This window comes from Lactuca serriola, chromosome 9, assembly GCF_051521515.1.
Source record: "Lactuca serriola cultivar US96UC23 chromosome 9, Lser_US96UC23_V15, whole genome shotgun sequence".
In the NCBI taxonomy this organism is placed as follows: domain Eukaryota; kingdom Viridiplantae; phylum Streptophyta; class Magnoliopsida; order Asterales; family Asteraceae; genus Lactuca; species Lactuca serriola.
In genome coordinates this window covers 38351665-38365620 of record NC_136416.1, presented here as the reverse complement: position 1 = coordinate 38365620, position 13956 = coordinate 38351665, and the positions used below count along the sequence as shown (strand labels likewise).

Genomic DNA, 13956 nt, shown 5'->3' with positions numbered 1-13956 from the left:
CCTCTCCTAAGTATACTTCATTTGTTGCTTAGCAGATTGATGGACCTCTCTACAAGTAGAAACTTTAACCATAACTTTACATAGTAGGGCAACCAAGATTCAGTTGTATCATTATAAACAAAAATGAAATCGATTTAAAGTATAGGGATGGGGTTAGGCTGAGTTCACAGAGATTACCAAGAGCTGGAGTACGATGGCGTTGGCAGAGGAGAAGGGTTGAAGGAAAGCGACACTAGCAGAAGGCTTTTATCGAGGTGGTGCCACCGGAGGAGGATCAGGGTTAGGCTTCACGAGAGGAATGTCATACTGATTTCAATATAGAACAAGCGAATGACTGTGGCTTCGCGTTTGACTGAACTTATGGATCGTCAGAGGTGGTGATAACAGATAGATCCCTGTGTTTGTGTAGAAAGATGGAGAGTGAACAGCCAATCGAAAGGGAAGAATGTTAAGGAATTATGAATCGGAGGTGTGAATACAAAGGAGGAGGGAGTAAGTGGGAAAAACTTAAACCTAAAATATTTTTGGGGGGAAGGTAGAGTAAATCTAGGTTTGTTCATCTGGGACTAATTTACAGGAAGAAGAAAATGGGTCGTCATAGAGAGAGAGAGAGAGAGAGAGAGAGAGAGAGAGAGAGATGTTATGGGACCTTTTAATTTTTTTTAATTTATTAAAATATAAAAATAAGTGAGTTGACATAAGGGGTAACCGAGTTACCCCTTCGTTTTCTCAAAAAGGACATGTTGGGCCCGACAAAACCAAATTTTTTCCCTTAAAAAGTCACTTAAAAAGTTAAGTGATTAAAAGAGTAAACCCTAGAAACTTCACGGTAGTCCTCTCTTAAAGGGTCACTATCTATAAAAATGACATACATCAAACAATCTATCAATACATGAAGCTGCATTTTTTTTTGAGAAAATAAAATATTTAGTTGTAAAAACATTATAAATTTTAAATAAACAATTAAATTTTGTAGAAAAAATATTTTACCACACATCCAATAGGCACAAAACAAAGTTGGAAAATGATCCATAACACCAATTTTGATATTTGTGTAACTATGATGGTTCATCCTCCGACGGTTGTGCATGTAAACATGCAAGTTGATAAAACATTCTTTGTGTTCGTTGTCTGAGATACTCATATTCAAGCAATCATAATAGAGAATTATGGATTCTAGTTGTAAGAATTGACGGATTTAGACGGAAGACCACTCGATTTTACGTCACAATGTAATTTCTTTTTCTATTAAGGTGCACCTTTTATATATATATATATATATATATATATATATATATATATATATGCACCTATTGGTGTAAGGTGCAGCTACAACTATAATTCATGCTTTGCCGTTGGTTATAAGTTGATAACTAAATGAAATACCACATGTTATATAGGGAAGGAAAACCTAATTTTTTTATTTCTGGAATGTCAATCTTATATGTACGGTTTTGACTACCGTACTTCGAAATTAACTAGATCAATCTGAAATATAAAATATCAGATTTTAAATTCCAAACTATACCTACTACAAACTTCTACGAATGAATAATGCTTCTCCGGAATACCATATCCTCAAGATGGTGGTCATTTTTCCAAATTTTTAAAAAGTTAATTATTTTTATTAAATTACTCATCATTTATAAAGGTTAGTTTATTTAATTTTCCTTATAAATGTTGTTAGATACATACTTATTAAAAAAGTCATAATGTTATATACTATCTTTAATATAAAGACTAATCAATAGTACATATTTTATTAATTAAGTTAGAAAAGAATAAAATGCATTGCATAGTTTCGCATTTGATCCTATTATCGAATTTTCAATCAATCTACCAAAAGAGATTCCAACTTCTTGTTCTATTTCTAGTTTTCTACTAGCGACAACACCACCACCCACAAGATCTACTTTATTCCCATTGGACCTTTATTCAATGTATGCCTCCAATATTCGCTCTTCATATATATAAACATTCTTTACAAATATCTAGCTAGGGTTTGAGGGACGACTGACGAAAGATATAGGAAGAGAGACCACTATCTTTCTTGGTCTCTCACTCTCTCATAATGGCAGGATTGGTGTTATCAGGGTGCGGCATTAAACCCTTTTCCCAATCTCTTGCCATACCCACAAGAGGGTTTATCCATAAAAACAACAATAACCCTGTCATCCTTTTACCCTCTAAGGATCCAATTGCAATCTTTTCATCAAAAACGACGACCCCAGATCGGTTTTCCAAATGGGAGGTTAAAGTGAGTGCTCCATTTAAAATACCATCGATAGATGGGGAAAATTCAGAGCGCGAAAGAGGAGAGAGAATCAATTCTGATGAAGAGATTGTGAAAGAAGAAGAGAAATTTGACGCAGGGGCACCACCGCCTTTCAAATTGGCTGATATTAGGGCTGCTATTCCGAAACATTGTTGGGTGAAGGATCCATGGAGGTCTATGAGTTATGTGATAAGGGATGTCGCTTGTGTTCTTGGTTTTGCAGCAGCTGCAGCTTATCTCAACAATTGGCTTGTTTGGCCGCTTTATTGGGCTGCTCAAGGGACCATGTTTTGGGCTCTTTTTGTTCTTGGCCATGATTGGTAATCTATAATTTCTCATCTTTCTGTTCTTCGTTTTGACTTTAATGGTCAAACTAGTCGTTTTTTAGGTTTGAAATTGGGTATGCAAATTTCTAGATGTACATCAAACAAGAATTGTTATGACATTTCATATGAAAACGACTCTTGATGACTTATTTTAGCCATCAATATAGGATTAACTATAATCAACCATTTGACTACATTAGTCAAAAGGTGCATGCTTGAATTAATTGGTTTTTGATCTTTGTTCATATTCTTAATTTGCAGTGGCCATGGGAGCTTCTCAAACAATTCTAAGCTGAATAGTGTTGTTGGGCATATTCTACATTCTTCAATTCTCGTGCCTTATCATGGATGGTATGTTTTAACTAACCCCAATTGGACCACTTTTAGTCTATTCATTCTTCAATATGCAATTTTGGTTTTTAGCTCATTGACTTCTAAAAGAAGAAAATGACAAGGTTTAAATTTGATTATGATTAATTGATTATTAATACTAATTGTGATTTCAAAACATAAATGAATGTTACAGGAGAATCAGCCATAGAACACATCATCAAAACCATGGACACGTTGAAAATGACGAATCATGGCACCCGGTATGTTCTTTAGTACTTGTATTTTTTTTTTTTTGAACTTTATTTATCAATCAATTTCACACTTTTGTTTTTATTTATAGTTATCTGAAAAAACCTTCAAGAGTTTGGATTGGATGACACGTACACTTCGCTTCACCCTCCCTTTTCCAATGCTAGCTTATCCCTTTTACCTTGTAAGTTACAAAATAATACAATTGTTGTAATTTGTAAATTTGTAACAAATAATTTATATATATATATATATATATATATATATATATATATATATATATATATTGTTTTTTTTTTCTTATATAGTGGAATAGATCTCCGGGAAAGAGTGGGTCCCACTTTGATCCAAGTAGTGATTTGTTTGTCCCGGTTGAGAAAAAAGACGTGATCACTTCAACAATTTGTTGGACTGCAATGTTTGCTCTGCTTCTTGGTTTAAACTTTGTTGTTGGCCCAATGCAAATGCTAAAACTATATGGCATTCCATATTGGGTATTTAATATTTTTCCATTTCCCTTAATTTTTATATTTCTATTTTAATTGTTGTTAAAAGTTTTTAGCTTCTCATTTGCTTTGATTTCAGATAAATGTTATATGGTTGGATCTTGTTACTTACTTACATCACCATGGTCATGAAGATAAACTTCCTTGGTATCGTGGAAAGGTATTTTTTATCGTTACATAATTTCATAAATTTGGTTATGTACTTTTTTTTTGTGACACCATAACAACTATTTAAACATACCCCCAAGACACTCATGATTTTTTTTACAGGAATGGAGTTATTTAAGGGGAGGATTAACTACAATTGATCGTGATTATGGTTGGATTAATAATATTCATCATGACATTGGAACTCATGTCGTTCACCATCTTTTTCCTCAGATCCCACATTATCACCTAATTGAGGCAGTGAGTATACATTCTAAAGATCACATGGGCTTTTCTGTAATTTTGACCATGAAGTTAAATTTTACTCAACATTTATTACTTGTTTCTCCTTTATTTTATAGACGGAGGCTGCAAAGCCAGTGCTTGGGAAATACTACAGGGAGCCGAAAAAGTCAAGGGGTTTACCTTTCCACCTACTGGGTGAATTAATCGCAAGCTTGAAGAAAGACCATTATGTTAGTGATACTGGAGATGTCTTGTACTATCAAACTGACCCTAAGCTTACCACTTCTCAAAATAGGTGATTTTTTTTTTTGATTGGATGACGAATAGTTATTTCAAGCGACATTTTTTTCTTATGAAAAAGAGATTAAATTAGGACAGCTCGAATAGGGTTTATGGGATGAGTCTGTTCGGTTACTTTATTTTATTATTTAGTATATTATCATTTTTATATGTAACATTTAGTTTGACTTTGGTGGAAGGAAAATAGAAAGCAAATGATATATTAATGTTGTGGGTTGTAATGATCTGTATGTTCTTTGGTGTAAATACGTTTAAATGAGAAAAAAAAAACTTTAAAAACGTTTTTTGAGGTATAAAATATATGATTATGTTTTTTTATATGTATTTATTATATTGATACGTATTTTTTACATGTTGTTTTGGTATAAATATGTTTATATGTATTTATTATATTTAAGAAATAATATATTTATTTTCATTTTTAATAAAATAATAATGTTAAGATAAAATTGCAAGAATGGTCCTTGTGTTATGTCAAAACTTGTATGTTTGTGCCAAAAATATTTGGACTAACATCGATTGTCCAAAAGTTATATTTTCTTGCATGTTTGGTTAAATTTGATTTTTCTCTCTTTCTCTCTATTACAATAAAACATAAATAGTTTTTAGATGTCTCTTGCCTAGAGCCAACAGAGCCAACATATTGTTGTAGCTGACACCCTAATCAGAGCCTTATCAAACCATTCATGTCTCGCTGAAAAAAAAAAACTAGCTGATGTTTTCGTTGGAGGAGCGAGGGTTTCAGATCTCTCTCTCTTTCTCTCTCTTACAATTTGTCGGAGACGATGTATATCTCTCAAAAACCGCTAGACCTCATCCCACCATAATCGGACCTCCGGGGAAAACCATAGGGACCATTCTTGTAAATTTGTCTAATATTAATAATAATAATAAGAAAATGAAAATAATAATATTCTTTTTGTAGAAAAGTCCTAAAAATTTGGGTCGGTTAACGATATAGTTTCAAATTAATTTGTTATCGGTTAGAACTGAGAGAAAATAATCAAAATGCAACATTTTATCGGTTTTTAAGATTTTTGTAAAAAAAATGAGATTAAAACATAAACTTGATCAAAAATTTTGGATTTTACTGAAGATTTCACACAACACACACACACACATACATATATATATATATATATATATATATATATATATATATATATATATATATATATATATATATATATATATATAACAAAACAGAAAAATCGTCTTTACAAAAAAGCTCACACTAAATTGGATCAAATTCACAAGAAAAAGAAACTTTTGGACTACTGGTTACTGGTGTTAGTTCAAATGTTTTTGGATTAAACAAGTGAGTTTTGACATACCATAGAGATCATTCTTTTAATTTTGTATAATATTAAAAATAATAATATAAGAAAATGAAAATAATAATATCTTTTTGCAGAAAAGTCCCAAAATGTTAGGTCGGTTAACAAAATAATATCAAATTAATTTGTTATTGATTCTAAACAGAAGAAAATAATGAAAATGCAACATTTTATTGGTACAATTGAAGTTAAGAACAATTTAAGAGAGCAATAGATGAGGGGACACATCAGATACAGCCTCGAGTTCTTGTCAAAACAGCCTAATTCAAACAAAAAGATCCTAGACAAAAAAAATCAATAAGAGATTGTGTTTTAATAAATTATGATTAAAACTATATTATATATATTTTCATTGTATTGTGTTATATACTTCTATTTGATTATAAATTTATTTGTGACTATAAAATAAAAGTTAATTATTTTACTTCAATTTTTGTTTGTAACGTATTTATTTATGATTATAGGACGGTAACAAATCACCACATTATAAATTTTTATTGTGTTATTCATTTATAATTTAGTTTTATAAATATATTCGATCCACAAGAAAAAGGTCGATTATAGTCGTGCATTAATATAAGACTTCGTTTTAAAGTGATTTCCCCATTTATAAATATAGTTGTATCATTTATGAATATAAATCAATAAACATAAACAATCCTTTTTTCAGTGGTTATAATTAAGAAAAACTACAATAAAGTCCCTACATATTGGCCTCATAATCGATTTAGTCCCTATATATTTTTTTTATTCAATTAAGTCCCAAATACTGGTAATCGTATTCAATTTAACCCTTTGACCCGGTCAACAGGTCATCCAACTTTCAAAAATTACATTTTTGGCCCATATTTCAAAATTTATTATAAATTTGGTCCAAAATTTACACTTTTGGCCCGGATTTAAATTTTTTTTACAAATTTGGTCCAAACTTTACCTTTTTTGCCCCAATTTTAGAATTTTATTATCAATTCATCATCATTTTAGTTTTTTTTGCAACTTTTTTTTCAAAAAATTGTTTCTAATATGTTTTTTCTTTATAAAATCATATTTATACAAAAAAAATATATATTTTCACATAAAAATCTTATATTTTCTTTATAAAAACTTTTTTTAAAAAGTTTTTGTATATGAAATATTTAGTTATAAAAATAAGTATTTATTAAGTATATAAATATATAGAAATCCGTTTTTATAAAAAAAATGTATACAAAAACGTATTTTACAAAAAAAAATGTATACAAACACCTATTTTATCTATATTTTTTTTATAAAATCGTGTTGGTTTATATTTTTTTTTTTTATAAAAACGTGTTTGAATATTTTTTTTATATAATACGTGTTTGTATACATTTTATAAAATGTATACAAACACGATTTTATTAAATATATACAAACACGTATTATATAAAAACTTATTCAAACACGTTTTTATAAAATGTATACGAACACGTATTATATAATAATTATTCAAACATATTTTTATAAAAAAAATATAGATACACACCTATTTGTGTGTGTGTATATATATATATATATATATATATATATATATATATATATATATATATAAAGGTGATAGGTGTTTGTATACATTTTTTATAAAAACGAATTTATATATATTTATATACTAAATAAATACATATTTTTATAACTAGATACTTCATATACAAAAAACTTTTTAAAAAAAGTTTTTATATAGAAAATATAAGATTTTTATGTGAAAATATATATTTTTTTGTATAAGTATGATTTTATAAAGAAAAAACATATTAGAAACAATTTTTTGAAAAAAAAAGTTGCAAAAAAAACTAAAATTAGGATGAATTCATAATAAAATTCTAAAATTTGGGCAAAAAAGTTAAAGTTTGGACCAAATTTGTAAAAAAAAATTAAAATCCGGGCCAAAAGTGTAAATTTTGGACCAAATTTGTAATAAATTTTGAAATCTGGGCCAAAAATGTAATTTTTGAAAGTTGGATGACATGTTGACCGGGTCAAAGTGTTAAATTGAATACGATTACCGGTATTTGGGACTTAATTGAATAAAAAAAATATATAAGGACTAAATCGATTAGGAGGCAAATATGTAGAGACTTTATTGTAGTTTTCCTTTATAATTATATATGTTTAATAATTTATTTTAATTCATTTATGAATGAACCCATATGACCCAGACGATACAACTCATACAAGAAAAAAACTTTAGGTTCTTTCGTTTTTAGGAACAAATGATATAGTTGCACTTATCACTCAATAAATAACACAAAATCATATGACATGTACGTTTATCATCTCAAATGATAAAAGATTGCACAATTCACACACGTGTAACACCGATGACCTACAGAAATAAACTAATAAAGTTAACTTGGTAAAAGTTCAACATTGGCTACACCACACTACTGATAAGAAATCATCTCAACTGCTACATATTTATTTCTAATTAAACAACCACATTTACTTAATAATGTAAACAAAATTTAAAAATAAAAATAAAATAGAAAGAGCACAAAGAGTATTCTCTCATGCTTCTCACTCTAACCAAGTAACAAATTCAAATCACATCACGGAAACGAAAATTCAGCAAACACAACCACACTATAAATCAAAGTGCATATTACTAATAGACAAAATTGCAAAAATAATCTCTGTAGTATGCGTTTTTTCCGTGGTTTAGTTTAAACCTCAATTTTTTTAGATTCGTAATCATTTTGAGCTAGTTTCGTTGCGAATTTGCTCATTCAGTAAACTGAAATGACTTTAATACCCATTGGGGTATTTATTATTATTATTTTTAAATTTTCTTAAATCCAATACTTATTTATTTATTTAAACAATCTCTCTCTCTCTCTCTCTCACACACACACACACACCCCCAAGAGAGAGAGAGAGAGAGAGAGAGAGAATCCACTTCCATAGTGGAGCATTTATACATAACATAGCTCAAAACTGTCGGCAAGGGTGGATTTTGTTGTTGTAGACGATAAAGACATGAAACTTTCCTTGAGTTGAGATGGAACTCGTCTTGAAATTAGGACACATGGATGAGCAATAAAGATGAAATTAGGACACGGACTTTACATATATCGAAGCTGCATAGGGTGAGGTTTATCAATTTAATAGAAAAAAACGAGTATAACAGGTGTTAGGACTCTTCACTATTCGGATAAAGCGGAATTTTCCAATTGGACAATTTAGTTTGGGCTATTTAATCCGGATTTTGGATTGGTTTTCATTAAAACCAAATTATTATTTTGGATCGTATTAGATTTGAATTTAGTTTGAACTATTTAGATCAATGTTAACCGAACCAGATTCACTTAATAACAGGTGTTACTCTGTCAATTTCAACGTTCCCCGATAAAATTTCTGCCACAATTCAATTCCGAAAGTATTCAAATATAATATCAAACCTGAGATATAATAATGTTATGTTTGACGTACTAACTAAAAAACTAGTTTTTAGCTGAAAAACTAACTGATAGCTGAAAAACTAGGTGTTAAATAAAAAATTAGTTAATAACTGAAAACTTATCTGATAAGAAATGACGTTTGGTAAAACTAGCTGAAATATATAAAATTACATAAAAAAGCATTTCAGAGAATGTGTTTCTATAATTAATAGCATGTATGTTTTCTGATATGTGTTTGATAGTTAAATGAGTAACACCAATAACAAGCATCTTACCAATAGATTTGTAGAAATTTCCAAAAGATCTTAAGAATGACCTTACACACACACACACACACACACACACACACACATATATATATATATATATTAGGGATATTAATTACATCTTCAACATTTAATATGCATTAATTATTTTCTTAAAATAACTAAAATGATTGGTCCAGAATCAATCATACATGCACACAATAGATAGTGAAAATATTTGAACATATATATATATATATATATATATATATATATATATATAGGGTTAGGTTATATTGTTTCCAGTAACTATTGTGTGCCATAATGCACAGATCTGGACCATCGGATGAATAGAATCAACAATCATGATCTGAGGGTCTATGATATTACAATAGGGTAGCATATATCATATAATCACACAATTTTTATCAAAAAGGTATTTTGGACAATTAACTACATTTATAAAAGGAAATTTTCAGATTTTTAGGGATGATTAATTCTCCTAATTTAAAAAAATCTGAATTTTTTAATTAATTCAATTTCAATTTTTACCGATTTTATTCTATCAGAATATTTTTTTGTTAGAATGATAATCTTTCAGAATTTTATTCTAACAGAATATTACTGAAGAAAAAAAAATTCATGAATAAGATGTTCAAATAACAAACATTCTAATATATTCTTATACATCCAAACTTAAATACAAATTCATACATATTCTTACAGACTAAAAGTCTTATACATTTTAATATAGTTATAAAAATTCTAAAAGAATATAAACAAAAATGAATAACATTCTTAAAAAAAATAACAACATTCCGCTAGAATACTATCGTGTGCCATGTTTTCTTCTTGAATTCTGAAAGAATATGACTGTTTTTGAATGTTGAATCTTGAAATTCTGAAAGAATATTGTTGTTTTTCTTCATTCTTTGAGAATGAAGCATCATATATCTTTTTTTCATAAGTTTCCTCATCATTCCTGCATCATCCTAACAACTGCACCTTAAGCATACAAATAATTAATTGCAATTCTTTCAGAATACAACAAAAATATTCTTACAGAATAAACTATTCTTGCATAATGGTTTTAAATATTTTTAAAGAATTTGTAGCCTTCTTTATCAGATCAACAACAGACTTGAAGTGGCACACCAACCACACAGGAGCCCACGTTTGACCGTTGTTCTTCCCGATTGAGTCCCTAAATCATTCCAATTGAGGTACAATTACCAATTTCATGGTTCGCATCACACATCCGATTTTGACATATGCCCCGATTCCAAGACCCATAACACAGCGAACCTGAAAAACGTGAAGCACCAAATTGCGAGATGGAATTAACAGTGCTTCGATAGCCTATGTTCTGACAGTCTTCAAGGCATCACACCATTGTAAAGGCTTGTTCCAAAAACTAGATTAACAAACAAAATCGCCAGTTCATTGCAACAACAGCCTTCAATTGTTTAATCAAATTTTGACTTTTCATTCTTTAACCAACTGTTCGACAATTGTACATCACAGGACCCAAAAATCTTGTTCATCCAACACCACGTTAATACTTAAAAGATTAATTTCATTTAGAAATCATTAGCAATTTTAACAAACAAATGAACTCAAGTCAACAGAAATAACGGGAATAAAAGAAAACGATGAACACAGAATGGATGAGCAACAAATTCAAGATACGTCTTTTACATATGGGTCGATTGTAATAGCTTTAAAGAAACGCTCTATATTCAAACGTTTACAGACAATAGCATCAGTCAATCATCAAATTGTTAATTTTGACAAACAGGAAAGATTGACTTGAACACAGAATGAAGACACAATCGGAGACTCAAAGAAAGAAAATCTTAATAATTGATTGGAGAAGGATAATTACCTGGTAATGAGTTTTGAATCTTGATGATTGATTGTAGAAGAAGAAGCAGAAGTCGTGGATTAGAAACGATGATGAGTTAGATTTAGGGCTAGGGTTAAGTAGTTGGTCAAAGAGATTTTTATGGTAATTCTCATTAATTAAGGGATTTTATTTTAATTATCATTCTAAAGTTACATAATTACCCTTATTCAATTTTTTAATTATTTAATTATTCCTCAATTCCTATTGGTGCATTCAGTCACACAATAGTTGTCAAAAACATTTGAACCTAGCTCTCTCTCTCTCTCTCTATATATATATATATATATATATATATATATATATATATATATAGAGAGAGAGAGAGAGAGAGTTAGGTTCAAATGTTTTCACTATCTATTGTATGCATTTATGATTGATTCTTGACCAATCATTTTAGTTATTTTAAGAAAGTAATTAATGCATATTAAATGTTGAAGATGTAATTAATATCCATTATATCTTCAACATGTAATATACATTAATTACTTTCTTAAAATAACTAAAATGATTGGTTGAGAATCAATCATACATGCACACAATAGATAGCGAAAACAAAATAACCTAACCATATATATATATATATATATATATATATATATATATATATATATATATATATATATAGGTTCATGTAAGACGACCTAATTTTGTGAGACCGTGAGACGCATTTTTTTTTATTTTTTTTAGTTAATTAAAGTTTCGAAAATAATTATTAAAAAAAGAATTTTTTGATTTTTCCATTTATTTTGCATTTTAAAATTATTTTTAGAATATGTACAGTGTAATATTCTATTTAGAATATTTCACCTATTTTTCAAAAAAAATAGGAATTTTTTTTATTTTTTTTTAGTTAATTCAAGTTCCGAAAATAATATTTAAAAAAAGAATTTTTAGATTTTTCCATTTATTTTGCATTTTAAAATTATTTTTTAGAATATGTCAGTGTAATATTCTATTTAAAATATTTCACATATTTTTCAAAAAAAAAAAAACAGGATTTTTTTTTATTTTTTTTACTTAATTCTAGTTCCGAAAATAATATTTAAATTTTTTTTTTTGGATTTTTCCATTTATTTTGCATTTTAAAATTATTTTTAGATTTGGTCTCACAAAATTAGAATTGTCTCAAATGAACCTGAACACACACACACACACACACATATATATATACACACACACACACACATATATATATATATATATATATATATATATATATATATATATATATATATATATATATATATATATATATATATATACTCACACACACGAGAAGGAAAACATGAAAAAATAAAAGAAATAACCAAAAAAACTAATGCCATATTAGATAGAAGTGCATGTAGACACCAGGAGTCAACCTGTCAAGAATGCTTGTAAGGGTTTCTCAATTTTGATAAGAAATAACCAAAAAATTTACCTAATAAAAAACCTTAATTTGCATAAATTCTTAAAACTTTTTTTATTTATAAAATATTAAATTATAATATATTTTTAGTAGTTGTTTATAAATGTTAAACCACAACTAAATAATTTGTTTTTGTTTCTTCTATAAAATTAGATAATTTTCTAATTATATGTAGTTATAAATTGTTTCGGATTTTAAAAACTGATCCAACTTAATTATTATTTGGTTGGATTAGATTTCAATTTAGTTTGGATTATTTGTATCTATGATTTGAAAACCGAAATCAATTAAAATTCATTTAATTGCATCGGATCAAACCGATCCATCCAAACGAATACCTCTAATTACCTTAAAGCTTTAATGTGGTCTTCATTTCACTTGGTTAATTCTTTTTATATTACATGTAAAGCAATTTGAATGGTTATTTGTCAAAAATTATATTTTCTATCCTAATTTTCTAACAATTACGTATGGTACAAGGGTTTACAAGTTTTTATCACTAGATTTCTAATAGATGAATCCATTAAGAAAATGTACGGATTGGTATTAATTTCAACCTATTGGTTATCTAGACAAGTTGGATTTTTACAAGATTAAGCCAACCAGTACCTGTTGGAGTTTGAACAATATTTAAGCATATCGGGTTACCTTTTTAAAATAGATGCCGGATATTGAACAAACTTGGTTGTTTTTTTGTCAATTATACTTTTGGTCCCTGAGCATAGCCGGTCTTTACAAATTTGGTTCGTATTTGAGGTTTAGTTTTCATCTATTATAGCAATGCACTTCCATTTTCTTACAAATAATAGTAATTTACTTTAGGTGGCTTATTTTCCCAAGAAGGACCATTTTTACATTTTTGTCTTACTAATAAAACTTCAAACAAAAATGAAATTATCGAAAACTTTTAGGTTATGCAAGTTAGATTAAAGGAAACGTGTACTACATCCGGTTTTGATAGAAAAACGGTTACTAATCCATTGCTTGTTTTAATATTTATTGTACTAAAGTAAAATAAAAGAAATAACCAAAACAAAGCAGTCGGACATGCATGTTGGTTAAGTAATTAATGCCAGTTTAGATAGAAGTGCATGAAGACACAAGGAGTCGACCCGTCTAGAAAGCTTCTGCGGGAATCTGTCAGGGTTACCCATTTTTCATAAGAATTCCTTCTTATTTGAACGTGTTTGAGGTGGTGAGGCCAATAAGGGGTGGTGGTGGTGGTGGTGGTGGTTGTCGTCTTCTTCTCCAAGAACTCCCTCAGC

At 28.5% G+C, this 13956-nt stretch overlaps 1 protein-coding gene across 1 annotated transcript; it reads left to right on the top strand.

The window, feature by feature from the left end:
• The first annotated feature begins 1911 nt into the window (after positions 1-1911).
• LOC145072170 (sn-2 acyl-lipid omega-3 desaturase (ferredoxin), chloroplastic-like) lies at positions 1912-4588 on the top strand. Its single transcript, XM_079018553.1, has 8 exons — positions 1912-2595; positions 2863-2952; positions 3128-3194; positions 3275-3367; positions 3492-3677; positions 3769-3849; positions 3960-4097; positions 4199-4588. Exons 1-8 carry the CDS (start codon positions 2072-2074, stop codon positions 4379-4381), a joined length of 1362 nt encoding a protein of 453 aa, XP_078874679.1. The 5' UTR covers positions 1912-2071; the 3' UTR covers positions 4382-4588.
• Positions 4589-13956: the final 9368 nt, after the last annotated feature.